Below are 25,756 nucleotides of genomic sequence, written 5' to 3'. Positions count from 1 at the left end.
GTGGCCTAATGGTGTGAAGGTAACAGATCAAGGTCACATGTCTAAAATAACAAAAATTTGCCTAATTTAAAATCTAGATTGACTGTATGTTGCCCCTGTATTTACAGTTATTTCAATTCTATGAGCTATCTCACTTGTATTTAAATGCTTAGAAACAGAACTTTGAAAGGAGCCACTAGAGTATGGCCTCCCCACTTAACTAAGAAAATACAAATACTTTTTAATTCATTTTTAAATCCTGGCTAATTGTCCTTGTATCCAAAATTAAATATCAGAACTTAAGGTAACTGCATCAAGAATGCTGTTATTAGAGATTGATGTCTTTTGTATAACTTGGATAAAAATGGTTTTAACACAAGTCTTTGGGTCTCTCTAGCTAGAGTAAGTGGAGTTCAAGTTTAATTGAAAAAATAATTTTTTCATTTTATCCAAATATAGATAATATGTGTGTATACACACACACATATGTGTACAGTGAAAACTCTTGAATCTTTTAAACACCAGTTTTGAATAAGGTAGGGGCTTAGGGTCGAAAAAGTCATAAACAAAAAGGCATGATCAAATGAAAGCATGTGATATCTTCACTGGGAACTTCATGAAAACCAAGGTTAGTATTATTTTATCACTTAGAAATGTACCAGGTAAAAATATTCAAAATCATAGACAATTTAAGATCTAATTACAAAAGCCTTTTTTTTTCTTTTAGATAGTCATTGCTTTAACTATAAAAAAATTCTATTTGGAAAGTTATACCTATTTTGAATATTCCTACCTATTTAGTGATTGTGAAACTTGCTTCAATGGACAAGTATTTAAATGTTTATACAACTTAGTCTATTAGATAAACATATAAGACAAATATCATAAGGGGTTTTAACTGTGATAGCTAACATTAAAATCACAGTCTTCATCTAAGGATAAGGAAAACCAGATAACTTCATCAACTAAAAGGAAGAAAGTCGTACACCAAAGACTCTATTCTGATGGGAAGATCAGCACTGTATCCAGGCACGCTGAGTTCACCCCTAGACTAGGAAACTCCAGCTGGGGAACTTTCTCACCTCATCTGAGAGCACATTCCTGTGAAGTTCAAAAACGCCAGATGATACTCATTTTCAACACCACTGACCACTGAGTACAGAGTAACTATTGTCTCTTACCTTTCGCTTCTTAAATACTTCAGTAATTAGATTTTTCAAACTGTCTATGATATTTAATATTCCACCTGGTAACTTTCTAAGTGATAAAAAAATACTAATCTTGGTTTTAATGAAGTTACAAATGAAGAAATTATGTCCCGGGCCATAGAATGGATCCAGAATAAGCTTAAACCCTTTAATATGAGAGCTGTGGTTTTTTTGGTTGACAGAGGAAATAACCTTCAACTGTCTGAATTGTCTCAAAAAAATCAACAAACAAAACAAATCTCTAACAAAACCTAAGAGTTACGCTAAAATAAATCCTGTCATTTTGGACTGCAGGTGTCTTCTTCCCTTGCAAAAACCTGATTTCTCTTTGCTGCAAAACTTGCAAAGATCTTCGAGTATGCCATTTAGCAACATGTATCTTAAAAAGTCATATGTGTGTCCATTCTTGGAGGCCAGAGGATGCTACTAGGTGTTGTTTCATCATCCTCCCCCATATTCCCTTAAAACAGGGTACCCACTGAATCCTCAGCTTAGTGGATCCTCCTGTCTCCAAATTTGTCTTCTAATAATACTGTAATGTAACCCAGGACTTGGCAATAAACGATTAATGGTGACAATAAACCTCTCCACAGCTGGTTATGTTATCAGTGTCAGTATAGGGCACTGCAGGCTCTTCATGTGAGTTTTCCAGGCTATTACTAATATGGAAAGGCTTTAACTGTGTACAATGCTTAATCGTCTGGCCAGGAGTTAAGAGTGGAGAAGGGCTACACAGATCTGAAAGCAGAGAATGAGGTTTTGAAGCGAGACATGAGGTGAGGTGTAAACTTATCTCTCAGCAGCTCACAAATGTTTATTCACTAAAAGTGAGTCCTAACCTATGTACATCATGTTGGTTAGACTCCGAGGATGCCTAAAAGCACCGTGGAAGAACACTTGTCTTGGAATGCATTAAAATGATTAGGACTATACCTTAAGTGTAAAGTGAAAAGCAAATACCACGTTAGTTTGGAAAAGAAAGAAAACATCAAAGGAATAGCAGCAACTAACAGGTGTTTTTTTGTCTTTTTTTTAACGCAAAGCTGTGATAAAATGAGACCCAGGGGAGGAATCTAGGAAGGGGACACAAAGCAGATTAAAGTTGGGTAGCAGCAATTCACTTCTTAAACTGTTGTACATTTAATGTCTTTCCAGCGAAGGGGTGTGTGTGTGAGAGAGACACAATCTCTTAAAGAGTTTTTAGTGGATCAAGACAAGACAAAGAAACAGGCAGCCAAGAGACGACACAGCTGGCCTGGCCAAGTATCACTTTGAGGTTCAGTCATCAGTGTGGACAAGCAGAATATGCACAGGGCAAGAAAGGATGAGAAAGACCCAGGTTTCAAATGCAAGTGTGTGTCACAATAGCTATGTGACCTTGTCTGAGTCCTAGAAATCGAGCTCGGTAGGTGCTGTTTCTTATAGAGATGTTTCCAAGGAGGTATAGCAGGGGGACAGGGTGGGGAGGTGTGCCTGGGTGGGCATCTTGTTGGTTGGCAGGCTGTCCAACTTCATGCCCTCTCCCCTTGCTGGCCAGACTCTATTCTTCGAACCACGGGGACGATAAGTTTGAGTGCAGAGGGGGCCGAAAGGTGAGGGCAAAAGAAGGAACTTGTGCCCTTATGCCACCCGCGTCTGCCCGCGCGCAGCACCGGGGCTCCGGGAGCCACCGTGGAGGCCCCGCACCACTGAGACGGACGCGGTGCAAGCCCGGGCGAGAGCAAGTGTCCGGGATTGGAAACAAACGCCGCGCGCGCGGGGTCCTCCGAGCCGCCGAGCTAAGGGTTTCGGCCACGCGCCGAAGCCGCCCCACCCAAGCGCCGGGCCCCCCGGGCTATGTCATCCGGGTGCACCTTCCGCTTCTGGCCTCGCCAGCCGCCAGACCTCAGCGCCGGGTGGAAGGAGGAGGGACGCCCCCAGCTGTTGGCCTCCAGCCCGGCCAACTCCCGCTCCCAGTCTGGCTTCGGCCTTTTGTACCCGCCCCACGTGACCCGCCCAGCGGCTCTTCCCCCTCCCCGGCCGCCCCGCCCTCCGGCCCCTGCCGGCGACGAGCCCGCTCTTCCAGCTACCGGCCTGCCCTCCTCCCGCGCCCCTCGGCTCCTCCACCCCCCCTCCCGCGCAGGCTGTTCCAGCTCCCTCCCCAGGCAGCCGTTCCCTCGCGACGCTCCCCTCCCCCCGCGGCTGTTCCGCCGCCTGGCCTCCCCTCCCCCCAGTCGGAGCTCACTGTCTCCAAGATGGCGGCCGTGTCAGTTTGGGGCATCTCCGCGGTCCAGCCCGGGCCCCCGGGATCCCGGCCGTCTTCCCCCCAGGTAAGTAGCCGAGGGGCCTCCCCCGGTCGCTCCCAGCTGCCGAGCCCGAGGCTAAGCCGCCCCGGAGTCTCGTCGGGCGCCTCGCAGGGTCGGCGGGCTGCTGCAGGCCCCGCCGCGGCCTGTGCCGCCTCCCGCTGCTCTGCGCCAGGCCTCGGGCTGGGCGCCGCGGCCGCCCCCTCGCGTCCGACTCCGCGGCCCAGCCCGCGCCGCCCGCCCGCCCGGTCGGCGCCTCCGCTTCGCCGTCCCTCGCTCCGGCGGCTGTCCACTCCGGGAGCCAGCGCTCACGGGCGGCCGGTGGCCAGGCCGCGGAGCCTGGGGCTGCTGTGCGGGCTCGCCCGCTCTCCCTCGGGGGCGCGCCCGCCGTCCGCCCGCCGCTCCCGGCGCCGGGCGCGCACTCCGGGCTGTGCCGAGCGCGCGGAGACCCGAGCGGGCTGGAGCCGAGCGGGGTGACAGCCTGGTGGGTGCTGTGGTGCGGAGCAGGCGGCACGTGTGGTGTTGTGTCTGTCGGACTGTCAGCCCCGGGCCGGGACGGGTGGCGGCGGGCTTGCCTGTCAAGAGCTCTGCGACTTTGGGCCGGACCTGCCCGACCTGTCAGGCTCCGTCACAGCCGGTGTCCCCTCGCTGCTCTTCGGAGCCGGCCCCTTGGAGCTTAGCGCTTGGAGCTGGGGACAGAGCTCACGGTGCTCTTAACTCCACGTGATTTCATTGTTAACTTACTCTTCGGGCTGTGTTTCCATAGAATGGGAACGGCGGAACAGTTCGTTGGCGAACTACTCGGCTCGGCCGCTTCAAGTTTTTAAAGTTCCCTGGGCTTTAAATCGAGGGCGCGAAGATGGGTTTTGGGGTGGGAGATGGAGCGGGAAGGGCTTTTGGAGCCGGCTGGTCTCGCTTCCTAGCAGCTAGTGGACTTTCTGAGAGTTAGGGTTCAGATCCTTAGCGCGTTGGTTTCTGCAGACCTGGAGATTTTCGAAACTTCCGGCCGGAAGGACAATGAGTGACTGTCATTCATTCTTTACCTGAAAGCCTAACCACATAGGACGTTCCCATTTTCTTAGATCCCAATTCTCATTATTTTAAAGTTAATGTCTATAAAAAAAAACTTTGCTGAAGTAGCAATCCTGTTATTTATTCTCTAAAGACCTTCTCCAAAGTGAAGCTTCTTTTCCCCAGGGGACTTCTATTTTAGCCAGCTAATTTTGAAATAAACTTTGGCCCCAGGTACTAATTTTTTTTTTTCACCCTTTGCTTTCTTACCAGAGTTATAGTACTGTTTCTTCCCCAACACGTATCAATTTTCCTTTTGCTTTTAATGTCACTATTAAGAATACTTGCTGGAGAACCTTCCCCCCCATACCCCCTTAGCTGTATTTAGATTGTACATGCTCTCCAGAATAAGAGAAGTTCAAAGTTAAACTTGGTTTTGGAGGGAAAAGTTTAGAATTCACATTATTCTAGTCATTAAGAAACATGTATTTGCCGGATTCTTGACCAGAGAAGTAGTCTGTTTTTGTTTTCCTGACCGTTCACTCTGAGATAGTAATTCCCAATTCACGTCTTTATCAGGTTCGCTTCTCTATAAACACACAGACAGGCAATATTTATTTTCCATACTATACATTTCATGTGTAGTGTTTGCATCTGATCCCAGTGATTCCAGGCCTTATTTCTAGTTTATCTGTACATTGTTTATAAATAAGCACGTTGCCAGTTGTTACTCCCTTCAGTATATGGGTGTTAGTAAAAGTTTGAAGAAAGTTGGATTATTTTAAAATTCTTTAAGCACTTTCACACCAAGATATTTTCACTGTTTTTGTTTATGTTAATAACCTTATTGTGATATGTGAAGCATGCTGCTTTTCTTTAGTATATGAACTAGCCAAATTGTCCTCAGTGCTTTTCTGCATATCTTATTGGCTATTTTTTTCTCCACTGGAATTTTGAAAGATGATTCACTCTTGCTTTCATTGCAGGATTCTTTCTACTAACCCAGACACTTGTTGAAGTACTGAATAGTTTGTTGGGGAAAATTATGGAGGAAGAGTTGCACCCATAGACTGGTGAGCACAGATTGCGGAGGACAAGCTAGTACTCCTCTGGTTAGTTATAGTTTAAGGTCATTCATGGAACATCTCATTTTATTTCCTCATTTTACCTTAACTACTCATATGTTTTTTTTCTTTTGTGTTTATTCCAGTGGTTTCCAGTGCTTGTTTTGGAATTTTGATAGTATGATATTTACATTCCGAAGGGTGCTTGATAAACACGTTGCTTTAAGAAAAGCCTAGGATGTTTCAGTTGGTAACTTATTTCTAGAGTGGGCCTTGATGGAAAACTGACTTCATTTTAATTGCTTTTCAGGCTTAAGATGCTCATTTTCTGCTTGGAGCTGTGAATGAGATGTTTGGAGTCCAAGAGTATGAGTGGAGTAGAGACCAATGTGTGGTGCTATTGAGGAGTTCGAAGATACTTCAAAAACAACAAGTTGTTTTGATTTTTAAGGTAAAATTAGGTTGCAGTTCTGTTTTGTGAAAGGAGGGAAGACTCAGGCCGGAAATCTTGTATGCTATGGTTTACTGGTTCCCACCCTCCGAGAATCTTGTTTTCCACGGTGTAAGACTTACTCAGCATCAGGATAAAGGGTAGCGACTCTATGGATATACGGAATCCCTCACCATGGTAAAACTCGCTAACCCGTTGTATACGGAGTGGATTTTGGAGGCCATCAAAAAAGTAAAGAAGCAGAAGCAGCGACCTTCAGAAGAAAGGATTTGCAATGCCGTGTCTTCATCCCATGGCTTGGATCGTAAAACTGTTCTAGAGCAGTTGGAGTTGAGTGTTAAAGATGGGACAATTTTAAAAGTCTCAAACAAAGGTCTCAATTCTTATAAAGATCCTGATAATCCTGGGCGAATAGCACTTCCTAAACCTCGAAACCATGGAAAATTGGATAATAAACAAAGTGTGGATTGGAATAAGTTACTCAAACGGGCATTTGAGGGCTTGGCAGAGTCTGGTGGCTCAACTTTGAAAAGTATTGAACGCTTTTTGAAAAGCCAGAAGGATGTGTCTGCTGCCTGTGGAGGCAGTGCTGCCTCAGGCTTTCACCAGCAGTTAAGATTGGCCATCAAGCGAGCCGTTGGCCATGGCAGACTCCTTAAAGATGGACCTCTCTACCGACTCAACACTAAGGCAGCCAGTGCTGATGGGAAAGAGGGCTGTGAGTCGCTCTCTTGTTTACCTCCAGTGTCACTGCTTCCACATGAGAAAGATAAGGTAAGAAACGCTGACATCGGTGTTGATGGTGCAGTTTAGAATAGGATTCACGGTCACATTTCTAGGGTCAAGACTTGGGGAGCTTTTGTGAGTTCTCACTGTGAAAGCTTAGTAGATGCTAATTGTTGTAGTACTTTAAAGTCTTGGAAGTCTGAGACTCAGAGTATAGAATGTTGACTTAATTATAAGAACTTACCTAGCTTAGCATGAAAACTTTTGATTGAAGATTCTTCTAGTACCTTACAGTTGCAGCTTGATGAAATTAGAAATACCGGAGACTTGGCTTTGAAAGGAGTGGTTCACTCCAATGAATTTTTTCTTTCTTTTTTCATTTTGTTTGAGGCTGTCATTAGACAGGAATGAGACAGATTCTTAAGATCTATAGTAAGGGGCTAGCAAATCAGTCACTCTCAACTCTATGTTTTGTATAGCTTCCTATCATATGTTACATTTTGTTTTCTTGCTGTAAAGCCCAGGCTGGCCTCAAACCTTATCATCTTCTTGTCTCTGCCTTCCAAGAAGTGCTAAAATTACAGGTGTGTGCTACCACACCCAGTGTGGCTTTAATATATGATGAAATCCTAAATGTTATTATTTGTGACAGCTATAGTTATATGTGACAGGAATACAGTATTCTGTATTATAAAAAGTTCAGGAGTGTTTTGTACATATACATGTACCTTCCTCTGTTGTGTGCTATTCTGTCATCTTATGCACTTGAAGGTGTATCTTAACAGTAGTACAGTTTGGCCCTAATGGAGAATATTTGGGCACAGGAAGAATTTTGTCTGTGACTATTCCTTTACATTGATAGTGTCTTATGTCAGTATAAGGCACTCTACAATATTTGTAGAGTGAACTGTTAATGTGTTGTACACCTTAGTGTATATGCATGCAAGCTATTTCTGGGGGAAGGTTTTTATTGTTTAATTTTTGCAATGGTAATATAATTACAACATTTCTCCCTTTCCTTTACTCCCCCAAACCTCCTTCCAATATATGACCTCTTTTTTACTAATGGTTATTACATACATATACGTACATACTCATTTTTCACATATACACTGCATATGTACATACATATATTCCTAATTATAACCTGTTCAGTCCTTCCATGTTACTTGTATGTGTATTTTCATGACTGTTTGGCACTGGACGACCAATTGGTGTGATTTTTTCCCTGGGGAAGCCACCTCTCTGATTCCTAGTTTTCCTCAGTTGCCTGTAGTTCTTTGTGTAGGTTTGAGACCTTGTGGGCTTTTCTGTCTAGTTTGGCATGTTCATTGGTGTCATCTTGTTCAGTTTTGTAGATGTACTCATTGGGACTGGAGTCCACAACTACCCTTTGATTGGCTGTGACTTTCTGGAGTAGTCTATGGTTGTTGCAAAGAGAAGTTTTCTTGATGAGGGGTGAAGACTACACTTACCTGTAGTATAAGGATAGATGTTAATAAATTTGTTGTTAAGGATTTAGTAATTTAGTGATTGTAGTTTCTTCTCCAGTAACCATGACTTCACTAGTACTGAGTGATTAGCCAGGTTTCCAGTACCAGGCATGGCCTCCTCCTTGTTGAGTCCAGTTAGAGAACTGTTGTTGGTTACTGTCAAGATGTGAGGGTCACTATTGCATCCTTAACATCATACCATGTTGGTCCTTGATGTGGTTCATAGGCATCGTAGCTGGGTAAGGTTGTTGGCGCCTTCTGGTACTATGAAAGCTAGGCCTCAGGGAGGGGAATTCAGGTCAGTTCCAGTTCAGGGGTCTCTGGGCCCTGAGTCTGAAGTGCGTGGTATCTTCAGCAATAGAGACTTATTTTCCATTTCTAGAAGGCGACAGCAGTGGATTACAGGGTCTCTTGGACAGCCCTGACCAGCAACTCAAAAGAGGCTTTTCATGTCTAGTATTGGGTATTTATTTGGTGATCTTTGGCTTTTAGAGGGGGCACCATCAGTCCAGAAGAGAAAAGTTCATTAAAACTGTGTGTTTATGCACATTTATACACAGAATTACATGTATTACAATTTTTGTTTTTTTGTGTGTAAACAGTTAATAGTATGGTTCGTTACCAACCTCTCTCTTCCTGTATTCACCTTCCTCCACTGTTCCTAGAGAGCCTACCTGCTTTCCAATTTCCCCAGGGGATCACTTGTGTCCTGCTGTTTCTCTTTACCTCCTTCCACTTCTGCATTTTCCTTAAGAAGTTCCCCCCCCCCCCCATTGTACATTCATTGTGTGTGTGCCCAGAGAGGCCAGGAATTGGAGTAAGATGGTTGTGGGCTGCATGAAGTGGGTGCTGTGAACTGAATTTGGCCATGGAAGAGTAACAAGCGCCCCAATCTCTGAGCCATTCTCCATTGTAGTTATCAGCATCCCATTAAATGACAAATTTCTGTTTAAGTAACAATCAGCATTTTTCTTTTGTTTTCTTGTGAGGGGAGATGTTGACATCGTCTTTCTAGGTAGCCCAAATTAGGCTCAGCCTTGTAGAAATCCTCCTGCCTCATCTCCTAGTACTGAAATTAGAGGCATGTACTGCTATGTTTGGCAGTGGTATATTTTATTGGTGAATTATTTTTTATAATATTTTATTTTTTGAAATTATAATTGTACCAATTTCCTTTCCCTTTCTTCTTTCCTTTTTTTTAAAAATATTTATTTATTATGTATACAATATTCTGTCTATGTGTATACCTGCTGGCCAGAAGAGGGCACCAGACCCCATTACAGATGGTTGTGAGCCACCATGTGGTTGCTGGGAATTGAACTCAGGACCTTTGGTAGAGCAGGCAATGCTCTTAACCTCTGAGCCATCTCTCCAGCCCCCCCTTTCTTCTTTCAAACCCCTCCCATGCACCTCCTTAGTTTCTCAAATTTATAATCTTTCCTTTAGTTGTTGCATGTAGTTACACATAGACATATAAATATATATATTTTTCTAAGTACAACCTTCTCAGTCTATGTAATGTTACTGTATGTGTATGATCTCAGGCTTGGTACTGGAGAACCAGCTATGGGACTCTTCCCTGTAGAAGACCCATTCACTCTCTAGCATTCTTCAGTTGCCTGCAGTTCTTTGTTTAGACTTGGGGCACCTCAAGCTTCCCTCTTCTGTGTTAGCATGTCCATTGGTATTTTAGTAGTTTAGGTCTTGTTTAGGCAGCCTTGTTAATGAAACTTCATGGGTGTAGCCTCTCTGACATTTCTCGGAGATAGAGTCTCATAGCAGAATTCCTGTTCCCTTGGTTCTTAAAAATCTTTTCTCCTACTCTTCTGAAATGATCCCTCAGCCTAGGTGCAGGCTTTGTGTTGTACAAATATTGGTTGGGACTGGCTTTTACCAACTGTGTTTTGATCAGTTGTGGGTTTTTTGTAATGGTTTCTGTTGCAAAGAAAGTTTCTTTGATGAGGAGTGAGAACTACACTTAACCTGTGGGTATGAGGATACAAATTTAGACTATAGTTAGAGATTATGCTGGTTTAGTAAAGTTGATAATTGTAAATTTCCCTCCAAGATCCATGACTTCACTAACCTTGGGTAGTTGGCTAGGTTTCCAGTACCAGGCATTATTTCCCTCTTGTTGAGTAGGTCTTAAATCCAAGTGGGGGGAGGGAGGGCAGCTGGAGAGATGGCTCAGTGGTTAAGAGCACTGGCCGTTCTTCCAGAGGACCTGGGTTCAATTCCCAGCACCCACATGGCAGCTCACAACTGTCTGTAACTCCATTTCCAGGGGATCTTATATGACACCTTTGCACCAATGCACATAAAATAAATTAAAAAAAAAACCAACTAGAGGAACTATTAGTTACTGACAAGGTGTGTATGCCATGACTGCATCCTTAGGTTATTGTGCCATGCTTTGTGGGTCACACATGTTATAGTGGACAGGACTGTTGGTTGCGTCCCTTCCTTAGAAGTTTGCCCGATGCCTTCTAGTAAGATGAAGGCTAGCCCTTAGGAAGGAGGCTACAGTTCAGGTCCAGCTCAGGGCCTCTGGGTCCAGTGTCTGAATTGTGTGGTTTCTTCAGCAAGTAGGGCTTATCTTCCTCCCCTTGGGGGCAACCAAGGACAACAACAATGAGTTAGATATTTTGGGAGTCTCTTGGACAGCCCTGACCACCAACTCAAATCTCATGTCTGATGTTAGAGTTTTTGTCTATAGCTTATGGTGGTATTGTCAGCACAGATTGGAGGATTTCATTTAACTATATATGCATATGTGTACGCATACTTAGATGCTATTATATGTAATTTTAACTAGATAGATAATAATATGCTTAAAACTTTTTTGGACAGTCCTTACTATGATTTCACCCCTTCCCTCTTTCCTCTGTATTTACTTCCCTCCCTCATTAATTAGGGTCTCCCCTATCGCTTTCTCCATCAGGTGACTTTCACCCTGCTATTCCCCTCTTTTTTTTTTTTTTTTTTTTTGGTTTTTCGAGACAGGGTTTCTCTGTGGCTTTGGAGCCTGTCCTGGAACTAGCTCTTGTAGACCAGGCTGGTCTCGAACTCACAGAGATTCACCTGCCTCTGCCTCCCAAGTGCTATTCCCCTCTTTATTCCTCTTCCGTGTCCCATGGTCCCTCTGCATTCACTCCAGGTTATTTACTTATGTCTGAAGACTTAGAACTAGGAACCACAAATAGAACATGTGAAGTTTGTCTTCCCAAGTCTCAGTTACCGCCCTCAATAGGATCTTTTCTAGTTTTATCCATTTACCGGGAGTCCAATACAGTACATTTTAATTTAAAAAGATTTATTAGTTATTTGTGTGCTTGTGTGTGTGCATGTACTCTAGAAGACCCTTGCTTGAACTCTTTCTCTCTCCCCTCTCTCTACTTTTGTCTGTCCGTATGCATGCAGGAGTCTCGTAGGAACTATAAGAATGAGCTGTCACTGAGCTACATGTAACATTTTAATTTTAAAAAGACCAGTCTTACATAAAGTGTCAGTTGTGTATGTTTTTAAAAAGCAGCCAGTTGATAATACAGTACAGGACAAATACAGATTCTAGGATTCTGGGACTTGTCTTTTGGAAAGAATCCTGAGGACCCTCGTACAGTGTTTTGCAGCTGAACTGAAGGCTTTTCCTAAGGCCTTGCATTAAGGACATTTCATTTAGTAGAAACCTGCTGGTTTGCTTTGATTAGAAATATCTGTTCATTGCTACATAGCTCTAATGTGTAGTGCTACTAACTGAAATTAATATATTTGGAAGTATATGTTTAGGAAGATTGTGTTTCTTTTGGGTAGAATTCTATGTGCACTGACTGATCAGTAGAGTGTACTTTGCATTTTGAGCTGTTCTCAGCTGCTTTTATGATATCTATGAAATTAGAATTGATGAGATTTGTTCTATATTTTTAAATGGTTTTCATTTCATACGCTATTTTCAATAGTGTATTTCCTGAATGACTTTTCCCAAAGATGTGAAGAGCCTGCTTTCAGAATTATAAAACAGTGAACTCAAAGGTGAGAAATGATTCCTCCTCTGAATGGATTATAAATCTCCTCCTTTGATTGTATTTTAACTACTTTCCTTTCTCTCTTTCAAACTATCAGGTCAGTTTCTGTGCAGAATGGGTTGGCTTGCTGTTATGAACCTCTGTATTCTAAACACAGACATATACACATCCCCAGAGTGTATCTGACAGTGATGGAGAAAGGAAGGTGTGGCCAGAAGTGATCCCACCTTTAGTTGTCAGTTAATTCAGATAGGTATTGAGCACCTGCTGTAGGCCACACTTCTGGAATGCTATGTGTCTGTTGATTTGGTTAGCTGTGGGGTACTATAATATATATAGTTTAGGTTCCATGTTACTGGTCTTTTTATTTATTTTTTTTGTCTTATGTTGTGTGGGTGTTTTGCCTGCATGTATTTTTGTGTGCTGTGTCAATGTAGTTCCCACAGAGGCCAGAAGAGGGTGTCAGATCTCCTGGAATTGGGATTACAGATGGTTGTTTGTAGTATAGATTCTGGGAGTCTTGTGGAAGAGCAGCCTGCGTTCTTGACCACTGCACCATCTTTCCAGCCTTGGTGTGGCTAGTTTTTTTGTGATGATTGTCCAAATCATTAAAATGTTTTTCTGTAGAGTATTTTTGAGCATAATTTACTGAAACATTTTGTTGGAAAAGGGAGAGTTTTAATTAAACTTGAGAGTATTACTCAGCTAAGTAAGTCACCTGGATTAGAAAGATTAAGTGACAGATCTCCTGCTTCCTACAATTTCCTGTTTCTCAATACAATGATTACCTAGGGTAGCCCAGATTATCTTATGTATTGCCATTTGTGTTCTGATTTTGCAGAACTGGATTTGACTCATTAGTAGAGCACTTAACTAGTATATACAAGGCCCTGTGTTTGATTCCCCAGAACTGCCCAAAATAGTAATTTTTGTCATGTTACCAAACTGGAACTGGATTCATTTCAATTTTTAAAAATAATGTGGTATTTATACATGTGGTATAATTTTGTGTCATACATTTTCTCTCTCTCTCTCTCTCTCTATATATATATATATATATATATATTTAAAAAAAACTGTTTTTGTGGTGACTGTTAAAAAGTCAGGGGTAGATCAGTTGTAAAGACACTTAGGGATTGGCTTTTTCTGTAGATGTACTCATTTTATTTATATATTTGTGTGTCTATCTGTCTGGGGGGGCACATGTATCACAGCACATGTGTGGAGGATCTTGAGACCCAGGCTAGCTTGGGTTACATAGCAAGAGCCTATCTCAAAAAAAAAAAAAAAAAAAAAAAAGTGTCACCTTTAGTACTGACTTTTTATTGTTAAATACCCAGGACAAGCTTGAGAAATTTGTAATATTGCCAATAAACCATACAGGGAAAGCAGCAGATAGCAAATTGGGAAGTGGAAAAAAATGTTTGTGTATGAGTTTACTGTCTGTAAAAGAAGACAGCTCATGCCTGTGCCTTTCCTTGTTATGCATAGTGGGTAGATTCTGTATATATAGGATATTATCGGACCTAGATGGGGGCAGTTGTCCTAGAGAGTTGTTGGTTTGCAGTTCTTTTAATTTAGTAGAGTATAGATTCTGGATTTTCTTAGTCTTTGACTACAGTGAAGCATATAACTCCAGAGTGTTCTAAAATTTGTAATAAACAGAACTCAGAATATAATATATTGATTGCTGCTTTGAGTGTGGTGCTGTATATTAGTATTTCCAAGTCTATTATTTAGGGACCCTTTAAGTATCTGATTAATAGTGTTTACATTATCTTTCAACGTTTTCTTGTTTACTCTTTTTCTTTTATTTTCTTGAGACAAGATCTCACTGTGGCTCAGGATGGCTTTGAACTTTTAATAATCCTCAAGGCTCAGCCTCTTGAGAGCTAGAATTACCTAGATGAGAATCTTTGTTTTTGTTTTTTTTTGGGGGGGGGGTTGTTTTTTTATTTATTTATTTTTTTGGTATTTTTGAGACAAGTCTCTCACTGTAGCCCTGACTGTTCTGGAACTTAATATGTAGACCAGTCTGCCAGGCTGGCCTTGAACTACCTTTGCCTCCCAAGTACTGGGGTCAAAGACTTGTACCACCACATCCATCAAAATCCCTGTTTTTTCCAAAGCAGTAGGTCTTATTAATTGTCTTTAGAAAAACCTGAGGAACTTTAAAAAATAATCAGGAAAACAAATTAGACCCCAGCAGCAGTGGCAGAGCTCAGGTTTTAGTGGGAGTGTCTTGGTGTGTATCTAGGATGCAGTGGAAGAGAAGTACCAAGTACCAAGATAATGCTTAGAGCCAGTATCTCTGGAGTAGGAACTGCTTAAGGGTTGCAGGGGATAAAAGAAGTAAGTTTAATTTAGTAACTGAAATTTAGATAAGTGAGATAACTACACTCCCTGAAAATGTTTGGACGCAGGACTGTGTACTTCTGGAAACCTAAATTCTTTATTTCTGACTACCGTTTTCCTAATTGTCCCCTTTCTTTTTATTTCTACTATACTCGCTGTTTAAGTCACCTGCATGATTCTGATTGGAGGGTACTGCATTTTGTGTGTGTGTGTGTGTGTGTGTGTGTGTGTGAGAGAGAGAGAGAGAGAGAGAGAGAGAGAGAGAGAGAGAGAGAGAGAGAGAGAGCGCGAGCAGTAAGGCCAAGTTCAAGTTGTAGGAGTAGTTTGGTTCTTTGCTTGTCCTATGTAGGTCCCAGGTTGTCATACTTGGCTGCAAGCACTCGTTGAGCCATCTCCTGGCCTTTAAATGCTGTTCTCCTAATTTCAGGTTTATGAATCGTCCTCTATTAATTAGTCCCTGTAATCTTGCATCCTTATCTTAAAAAGTTAAAGCAAACATTTTCCTTTCCTGCTCTTCTGCTCTTCTACAGGACTGATTGATTCATCCAACCATGTGGTAGGGTTCTACTCACTGATTTGTAGCCCAGGATTTGTCTCTATGTAATCTGTTTGAATTACAGTAATTCAGTATTTCCTTCAGACTCGGCTTTTTCATCCTAACACATACTCCCATATTCTCTTTTATAGATAGAATTGAATCTGTCCATCTATGTAAGCTCATTCCCCTGGAAACAGAGTTACAGACCATTATGAGTCACCATGTTTGTGCTTGGAATCAATCTCTGGTGATCTGGAAGAATGCCAGTGCTCTTAACTGCTAAGCCATTTACTTCTCCAGCCCCCTGCCTTGTTACTTTTATCTTTAAGCTTCTTCTAAAAAAATCTACATGTTTATTTCAGATCTGCTGCAGTCTGGCTTTTACCCCTACAATATTCGTATAAATTCTTCTTTTTTTCTTCTTCTTCCTGTTTTAGACATGGGGTCTTGTGTAGCCTAGGCTAGCTTTAGTCTTGATTCTGTCTCTTGAGTACTGGGTTTATAGGTGAGTGGTGCCACACCTGGCTTTAAATTGTTCTTGTTTGCAGTTTTCAGGTTTATTTTACTTGACCTCCAAGCAGCCTCTTGTACTTACTGACTGTTCTTTTCTCCCTCTATCTCTGGGATAATTCTTTCCTAAGCATTTTTCTTCCCTCCTCCTGTCGTTCTGGTAATGACTAAAGAAAGTTTCCTGGCATTTTATCTTGTGCATGTATCTTACTTGTTATTATCCTTATGGTCTGTCTATCACTTCCACTTTCCTGAGCTATCTCTGGACCTCTCTGCACTGATGATGAATTTCCTATCTTAATTCCTGACCTCTCTTCAGGATTCTGGGCTTGTATAACTCACTGGGTAGCTTTTATCTGTGTTATTTCTCACTGGCAGTGATCCAGATAGGATTTGTTAATTTTAATGTGCTCTCCTAATTTGTTACTGTAGTAAGAGCCATTTCTGTTGACTAACTCTTAAAATGGGAACTTCCATTTTATTTTTCACACCTCATTTGTTGCCTTTAGAGTTCTAAGCCGTTCCCACTCTTCTCATACCTTTGAATAGCTCTATTAATTAACCTCATCTCCATTCTAGCCTACTGTTCTTCAGCAATTTTCTTATGCCTGACCTTAGTTTCCTCATTGGTTTTCTTGCCTTTAATATCATCCTCTTTTTTCCAGTCAACACAATTACCCAGAATGACTTCATCTGAAGAGATTAAGAACATAGGCTTAAATTTCAGACCATTTGGGTTAGCATTCCACACTGGTACTCCTTGCTTTATGACCTTCAATGTTTTGTACCACATATTTTTCTATAAAATGGAGATTAACAGGGTGTTTATTTCATAAAGAAGCTATAAGGATTTGTGTTAACATACGTCAGTGTTATGTGACTTTGTGTAATGATAGAAGCACTGTGGCGCTATCCAGAATTAGCTAATGAGTTCTTAAAACATGGCTACTTGAGGAACTGGATTAATTTTATCTATCTGTAATTCAGTTGAAATAGCCACACAAATAATTACTGTTCTTGACAGTACAAAGCATGTAAAATCCTAGGAATTGTAAAAAGGTGCTCTGTTTGCTAGTATTATCACATTTTAAAATTAAATTGACTCCTCTGCTTAAACACTTTCCGTGCCATAACGTATATGGCTTGTGACCCTGCCTCTTGAGCTGCTCTGTGTCCTACTGCCACTTTATCCGTGTCTGTGCTGGGAACAGAACCTGAGTCCTCTGGAAGATCAGTTGACCCATGCTTTGAACTTCTAAAGGAGCCTTTCTATAGGGACCTATGCTTTATTTGATCATGCTTAGGGAACTTCCAAACCAATTAGGGTACAGTTACTTATTTTTACAAAAGCAGGCGGGGTGGGAGGAGGATTTGTTTTATTGGAAAACTGATTCAACATGGGGGGGGGGACACAGCAGTGAGGCAAATGTGAACACTTTGTTCTCATTAGATAAGCATAGGCCAAGTTTTTAAATAATCCACTCTAATTTAGAACACAAGAAAAGGTATCATTTAAACAAAAGGCAGCAGGCATTTCCACCAAACTGTCTTTTTAGTAGCTCCACGCCCTTGTCACTCTTTGCTGTCATCTTGGGCTTCCTGTGGTTCTACCTTGCATTGTAAGAGAGACAGCACAAGGGTGAGAGGATTGGGCTGTGTAACAAATTAATTACATGCACAGATAAAACCGCCAAAAAGCACTCTTTTTTTTTTTTTTTTTTTTTTTAAGGTAAGAGGTAACAAATGCTGGTAGATAAAGAGAATTTTAGTGTACTGTTGGTAGAAATGTAAAATAGGATAGCCACTATGGGAAATAATATAGAGGCACCTCAAAAAATTAAAAGTATAATTGTCCATGACCCAATAATCTTTTTTCTGGGCATATGACCAAAATAAATGAAGATACTAGCTTCTAAAGATGTTGGTGTATATCTTCATTAAAGTATAACACTTGATAGCCAACACAGTGAAATAATGTATGTGTCTATTGACGGGTCAGTGGGTAAACAGAAATACACTTGCTTTCATTATTCTACCTTAAAAAAATCATGCCATGGCCACAATATGTATATTACATTAAGTAACAAGGCCAGGCAGTAAATAAAATATGTGTGTATGTGTGCGTGCGTGTGTGCATGCTCATGGATGATCTGAAAAACAGCAACGGAAGGAATTGAATACCCAGATAGAGATAGTACAGTGTTTGTGCTGCAGTGCTGTGGAAATGAAATGTAAGCTAAAGATGAAAATCACAGTTAGTAGAATACACAGGTCTGAGAATCTGACATAATTAGGAGGACTGCAGTTAATAGTGACATTTATTAATGCCTGTGTGTTTTCTTGAGAAGGTGTACATTTAAGGTACTGGTTGCCACAGCAGATAGAAAGGAAGTCAAGAAATGGTGGGTGTACAATTTGCTTCTGTCGTTTTATATTCTTAAATATATAACACATGGTTATATATAAAATCAATCATTTTTGTATGTATATATACCAAAATATATGGTATAGCTTAAATCAATGTAATAAAAATAGAGAAAAATCTTAAGTGTTAGGACATTTAGCACAGATAAGTAAAGACAGATTAAATAATAAATCCATTTTATTGCCAAGCAAAAGAAATGTTTTATATGGTTGGTTTGTGGTCACCATTGAGTCAGGTATCATATGGAAACAAATAAATGACAGTATATTGGCTAATGTGCTAGGCAAGAACCTGCTATAAATTTGTTGTTAAATCTGTGCTTTGGGGTGTTGGGAACTTTTTATATGTAATTTTTCAGTAGAAACTTCTTTTATTCTCTTTGCATGCTACATAATTCATTGACTTTGTCATTTGTTGTAGATTAAAATACAGTTGTAAAATTTCTGTGTTTGTTTTGTTTGAAACAAGGTTTAACCTCTAATTGTGTAGCCAAGGCGACCTCAATGCTTGATCTGTATCCCAGGTGTTGGAATTAGAGCTGTGTGCCACAATGGATTCTCAGTTGTTAACCTTCAAAGAAGACTGATACAAATAGTTTGTGTCTGCTGCCATCAGCCAAGTAGAACAAACCTAGAGAAGGAAAAGAGAGGTGACATCTTTTCCCATGGAAGTGGTGGTGTCATTTTTGTTAAGTGTTTCAGATTATAAAGAATTTTCCTTTCTCTTATACTCAACTCAGTACTTTCCAGCCATATGACACTACCTCTAGAAAGACTTACAAAGCCCATGAAAATGACAAGCATTGAAAAAAATCTTGAGTATTCGTTTTGCATTTGTTACATGTCTGTTAAACCATTTGTGAAATTGCAGCTGCTGTTAATCCTTGTCTACAACTCTGTTAAGATGTTCAGAAAATGTTTTTCACATTGTCATTGCCAGGTTTAAATTCCAAATGATATAAATTAAGTTGGTGGGATAAATTGCTTGCTGCACAAGCATGGGACCTGAGTGCAGACTCCAAGCACAGTGTTTTAAAAAACCAGACTCCATTTTGTAACATTTTGTAAATTCCAGCTTTGGGGGTGGAGCTCATTGGCTAGCCTAAATCTAGGTTCAGTGAAAGACTGTCTCAAAAATAAATATATACATCAAAATGTAGAAAGCAACTGTGGAAGACACCCAGTAGTGGCTTCTGGTATCCATATACACATACACACCCATATATGTACATGAACATATACATACATACCACACACATGCACATTCATACCCATATCTGCATGAACACAAACATACATATAACATACATACAAAACAAAACAAAATTATCCTGAACTGCAGAAAGGAGGGGCCAGAGTCGTTAGTAGATGGTGAAGAAAGGGAGACCAAGCTACTGGGGGAGCTCGGGCAGTCCTGCTGTGCAGGTGAAATCTCCACAGGGGTCATCTCAAGGAAACCATCTTGCTGCTTATACTTTACTAGGTAGATTTCTGTCAGATGTAAATGCCTTTTCATAAAAGGGCGGCTCTTCAGAGCCACTTCAGTGCCTGCAGTTTCTCAAAATAACAAACTCAAAATAGGCCAAAGAAGTCTATTTTGGGGTGGCACATTCTGGCCTCCTACAGTCATATTTTTGGGTGGTATATCCTGAGCCCCAGCAGACTGTGCTGCATTAGTGAAGGGGAAGGTGACATTGAGTACCGATGAGCAAAACACCAAGTCATTACTCCATCAGTTAGTCAAGTCTCCTCTATCTCCTCATTTTCTTGGTTCAGGCCTTCATCTTTTCTTTTTTGGGTTACATAATTATCTCTCAAAATAGGTTCTTTTCATTCAGTAAGTTGTGACAAAAACCACACATAGGACTATTGTGAGTACAAGGAATTGAGCCTTCAGAAAAGACCTTTGTCCTAAGAGAGCTTCCATTATCTTGCTGACTCCTATGTTTTTATCTCAGTGTGTTCTCTGAAGTATTTTATCCTCCACTTGTAGTACTTAAGTCCAGTACCTTAGCCTTTTGGTATACTGTAGTTACAAGCAGGCGCCACACTCTGTTAACTTCTTTGCTCTTTTGGATCTCCCACCCCAATACAAATGTAAACATCCACTATAGTCAGTTGTCATTTCTGTATTACAGAAATGTTCTATGTATGCAGATTCAGTCAGCTGCATATTAAAATAAGAACTGCACTAAATGTGTAGACTTCTTGTCTTTCCTTTAAACAATACAGTATAGCTATTTACATAGTGTTTGCATTGCATTAGGTACTATAGGTAATTTAGAGATGATTTAAAATGTATTTGGGAGGATGTACATAGGTTATGTGAATGCTGTGTCATAGTATATGAGACTTTTGAGCCTCTCTTAGATTTTGGTATATTTAGAGGTGGGGACTGGAAACAATTTCTTGTGGATATTAAGGGACTGCTTCACTTCCTTTATCCTCATTCACTTAGCATCTTAGTGAGGTATTTTTATTTTTGTATGTATGTGCATTTTTAGTGCTCTGGGTGATACAAGTCTTGTGATTTGCAAAATGTAAAGTTCTTTCTAATACTCACAGGGAGAAACTCTGCCAAACCCTGTCTTAGACACACTTCTTAGTGCTTCCATAATAGATGGACACTATGTTACAGTGATCTTCATAACAGGCCTTTATAACTGAGTATATTATCTATTCATTTATGTTATAGGTTAAGACCTAGAAAGCTATGTAACAGGAGGGACTGCTTGTTGGGGTTTCTGTCTTGCCTGGTTCCCACAGTCGTTAGAATCACACAGAAGGTTTACATAAGATTATAAACTGATTGCCCATTAGCTCAGGCTTTTTTGTTTTTGTTTTTGTTTTTGTTTTTCGAGACAGGGTTTCTCTGTAGCTTTGGTGCCCGTCCCGGAACTAGCTCTTGTAGACCAGGCTGGCCTCGAACTCCCAGAGATCCGCCTGCCTCTGCCTCCCAAGTTCTGGGATTAAAGGCGTGCGCCACCACCGCCCTGCTCAGGCTTCTTATTAGTTCTTTTTTTTTTTAAGATTTCTTTCTTTATTTATACAGTATCCTGCCTGTAGGCCTGAAGAGGGCACCAGATCTCATTATAGGTGGTTGTGAGCCACCATGTGGTTGCTGGGGATTGAACTCAAGACCTCTGGAAGAGCAGTCAGTGCTCTTAACCACTGAGCCATCTCTCCAGCCCCTTATTAGTTCTTGTAGCTTATATTAACCCATTATTCTTATGTATGTTAGCCACATGGCTCAGCACTTCTTTCAGCGGGGTAGGTCACATCCTTCTTCGGTGGTCTGGGCAGGACTGCGGAAAGAGCTTCCTTCTTCCCAGAATACTCCTGTTCTCATTGCCCCACCTCTACTTCCTTTATGGTTTTCCCGCCTATACTTCCTGCCTGGCTACCAGCCAATCAGCGTTTATTTAAAATATAATTGACAGAATATAGAATTGTACCACACCACGTGTATTTACTATTTAATCTTATATGTTTGAGTATTTTGCCTGCATGTATGTATGTGTCCCTTGGGTGTGCCTGGTGCCCTCGGAAGTCGGAAGGTGATATTGGATATTCTGGAACCAGAGTCATAGGTGGTTGTAAGCCACCATGTCGAGTAATGAGAATTGAACCCAGTCTTCTGCAAAAGCAGCAAATGCTTTAAACTGTTGAGTCAACTCTCCAGTTCCAGTACATGCATTTCTCAAGGACTTTTCTGTGTGGGTTCTGGGTCTTGATTGATTGGTTTGATTATTTATTTTGTGCATGTGTGTCTATGTGTGTAGGTGCACAAGAGTGTGGGTGTGTGTAGAAGGCAGAGGATAAGTACGTTCTCATGTCAGGCCTCTAGGGCCATCTACCTTTTTTTTTTTTGTATTTTCACTGACTTGAAACTCATCAAGACTAGCTGGTCCCCAACCCTAGGCATTTGCCTGTCTTTGCTTCTATAACACTGAGATTGCAAATGTACTTATACCATGCTTGAGATTCTTAAAGTGTTTTTTTCCTTAAATAATAGTGATTAATAGTAGTACAAATCATGATAGTAATATTTTGTTTGGGCAAAAATAATTTCAGAGATGTATCCATAGGCATAAACCTAAGCCAATAATTTTAAATTGCCACTCCAAAGTAGAAGAGTACCCATTTCTTTTCTTTCTAAAATTATTTTGTATGTGTAAGGATGTTTTGCTTCCATGTATGTCTGTATACCACATGCATGCAGTTCCTGCAGAAGCCAGGTACAGAAGTTAAAGACAGTGGTGCTGCCGTATCTGGCAATCCAGCTCAGGTGCTCTGGAAGGGCAGCCAGTGCTCTTAACCACAGTATAGCTGCAGCCCCGCTTTTGCTTCTTTAGTGAGGTAGATGAGATGTGACATGTATGTGTGCCAACAAGCCATTTTGAAACAATAATAGCATTGATTTTTCACACTGCTCCTGTTTTTTTTCTTAGTTATTTGTTTAGTTTGTATTGTTGCTTTCGGACATGCTCAGTTTGATCTTTCTATTTATAGCTACTTTCTTAACCAACTGTCAGAAATTTAGGGCAAAGAGAATCTGGTGCCAATAATGGTTGGACCCATAGTGGTGCTGCACAAATGGCTTTTAAGCCTGACTAGAATGACTATTAAGTTAGTGATGCTTAGGCTTGTTAGATACTTTGTCAGGCAAACCCAGTACTACCCCGCCCTCAAAGATGAAAGGAAGCATCAGGTCAGCAGATGTAAGTCTACTCACACTCTGGTTCTCTGGAGGAGTTGTACATACAGAGAAAAGTTTGGAGCTGGTAAAAGACTTGTGTCGGAGGAAACCAGACAGAAAAGTCTTGGACTTCCTTAAAGTCTTCAGGGTAAGCCAAGATTTCTGAATGTGTGCCAGAATTAGTAACTAATTGTACCCTTGGGTACAAACATCACCCCCCCCCCCCATAGAAAACTAGTATTTTGATAACTCACTCAGCGAGTACTTAGACTAAATGATCTTCTGACCTATTGTTTATTAAGTTTTTGGATTGATGTTGAAGGATATTCCCAGATAAGCTTGCATATTCCTTCTAGTTATCTTTCATAAAGATTGGAAAGGTAGTGTTTTGAGGTTTTTTGGAAAGATAGTGTTTTAAGATTTGTGTTTAAGTCTCTTGAAAAACAAACTTGGATTTTTAAGTTTATTTTCACTTATAGACTTCAGAATTTTTGGAAATTGAAAATCATAAGCAAGTCACATTGTAGAACTTTGTCCTCTATTTTTAGGTTTCAGTTTGGAAGTTGTAAGAATAATGTAATTGAGACAATAACTTTAAAGATAAGGTTGTCACTCCAGAATTGTTTTTGTTGCTGCTGTTAGACAAATAAGTTCTTTTTCTGTAATGAGATACTGCTTACATGGAATTTTAATTTAACTGATTATGGAATGTAGTTAATTCAAATCTTTTGATTTGACAAAGGATGCTAATGTTTGTAGCAAAACAGAAAACACCAAGTAGGATATTAAAAAACACACAGACCCACATGTTTTAGTCATCTTAAGCTTTTCTCTTTGCCCATAAGTTACTTCCTTCATGAGACACTATTAGAAAGCACTTTGCATCCGGAGTACAGTTACTCTGAAATGTTCTAAAATATCAGCGCTAAAAATGATACTGATAATTTTATTCTTATATAAAGTAATAGCCAGTTCTTACTATATCTCAATTCCTATATCTCATTTCTTACTTTATTTAAATCAAATAGATCTTACTACTTTTAACCTTTTTTTTTTTTCAGTTTTGTAGGTAAATATTTACAGTGCTTTCATTGATGTATCTTTAGTAATTGATAACTAAACCAGGCAGCTTTATATTAGAGACGCTGGAGTAATAACGCAGTAGCTAACAGCACTTGTTCTTTTGCAGAGAACTAGGGTTTGTTTCCCAGGACCCAGATGACTCACAACCACCCATGATTCTAGTTACAGGGGATCAAATGCCTTTTTCTGACCTCTTCTTGTACCAGGAATGCATGAGTTGCATATCCATACATATAGGCAAAACATTTATACACATAAAATCCAATAAAAACTATTTTAAAAATGAATGATGAAATGTGATCTGAGACACTTGGTTTAAAAGCTAACCTTGCACAAGGTGCTGTGCATTCAGAGTTTTGTATACTGTAGTTTCTGTTCAAAGCCATTTGCAAGGTAAAACTTTATAGATACCATGTGTTCATTTTTTATATTTCTTTATTCAAATTTAAAATTGCAGTCTTAAGATATCTTTCATTAGTGTGGAGTTGTGCCAATATAATTGTAATTAGCCGCTTAATTTTATTTTTCTGCCTGCTTGCCTACCTGTCTTATCTGTCTTAATTATCTATCCATCCATCCCCCCACCCCCTACCCACCAATCCATCCATTCAAGACAGGGTTTCTCTGTGTAGCCCTGACTGTCCTGGAACTCACTCTATAGATCAAACTGTCCTCAAACTCAGAGATTTTCCTGCCTGTGCCTTCTGAGTACTGGGATTAAAGGTGTGTGATACCACCACCCGATTACACTTAATTTTAAATTAATTAAAAAACAACTTAATGACAGTACCACTAACCCACATTGGCTAATGACTACTCTCTTAGATAGCTCAGATACAGATCATTTTCTTTCCTCTAGAAGTTCGTAGAACAGTCTAGACAGTGATAGAGAGGCTGTTAGTAGGTGGAGCATTTCTCTTATGTATGTGGTGTGTGTTCATATATGTATGTGTGTTCCTGTGGAAGCTGGAATTTGACATCAGGAATCTTCTTAAATCACTCTCTACCCTGTCCATTGAGGCAGCTTGTTGCAGTTAAATCCAGAGCTTGCTAATATGCTAGTCTGGCTAGCCAGCTTGCTTTAAGGATTCTGTTTTTGCTATAATTACTAGCCAGCCTCCATGCTCACCCTGTCTTTACATGGGTCATAGAAATCCATACTCCACTCTTAACACTTGAATGGCAAGCACCTTAACATTGAGCCACACTTCTAATCGTAGGTTTCAGGATTTGTGGAATTAAAAATGTTGGTTTCAGATTATCCTAATGAGATCGTTGTGATTTGGTGTCTGTGCAGCAAGTTTGTGTGTTTATACTCTCACCTTATCTTTTATTCATCATATTAGGCTGAAGTATTTGGGTCTATGTAGAATAGACTTTACAAATGCATAGTCTATGTAAAGAATTAATTCTAAATATATTGTTTCTTGTCATGAAACAAGATGAGAGATTGACTTAATGGAATTTAAATTGATTGGCATTATGATGTTAGCAATTGAAATTGTAATGAACCTACTTGATTTGGGAAAATTTTATTGTTTTAGGCTAACTCAACTTTAATTCTCCATCTCTAGATGCTATGGATTGAAAGTGTTTAGAGCCTGAACTCAGTCCACATGCTTGGAAAGGACCCACTCTAGACTGGCCACTGGCTTTCACTATTGCCAATTGGTTGTGATTGCTCTTTGTAATTACCCATTATGGCTACCTTTGACTAGATTTATGGATGACTTGGGAGTAGGGAACCCTGGTGTATATTCAGAATACTCAGAGACCTGAAGAATAATCATACCAAATATACCATTTTGCAGATTAACGGCCCTGACATCTCTGTAGTTGGAGAATTAGGATTAGAGAACTTATTTTCTGTCAGGGTATCTACCACCTTTAGCTGTTGATTGATTGATATGA

The 25,756-nt window shown here is 40.5% G+C and overlaps 1 protein-coding gene across 3 annotated transcripts in view; it reads left to right on the top strand.

Moving 5' to 3' along the window:
- Positions 1–3,414: 3,414 nt before the first annotated feature.
- Positions 3,415–25,756, top strand: part of Kat6a (lysine acetyltransferase 6A) — a 79,710-nt gene continuing 57,368 nt past the window's right edge. For 2 of the 3 annotated variants that reach the window (XM_057752387.1, XM_057752384.1), the window contains exons 1-3: positions 3,430–3,496; positions 5,467–5,553; positions 5,855–6,769. In XM_057752387.1, coding sequence (XP_057608370.1) covers positions 6,170–6,769 — 600 coding nt within the window. In that variant the 5' untranslated portion in view covers positions 3,430–3,496; positions 5,467–5,553; positions 5,855–6,169. Of the gene's footprint in view, positions 3,497–5,466; positions 5,554–5,854; positions 6,770–25,756 lie in introns of all 3 variants that reach the window. The other variant, XM_057752385.1, reaches the window with a different exon arrangement.

The sequence above is a fragment of the Chionomys nivalis genome, chromosome 20 (assembly GCF_950005125.1).
Source record: "Chionomys nivalis chromosome 20, mChiNiv1.1, whole genome shotgun sequence".
Classification (NCBI taxonomy): domain Eukaryota; kingdom Metazoa; phylum Chordata; class Mammalia; order Rodentia; family Cricetidae; genus Chionomys; species Chionomys nivalis.
This window is presented reverse-complemented; position numbering and strand designations above follow the sequence as displayed.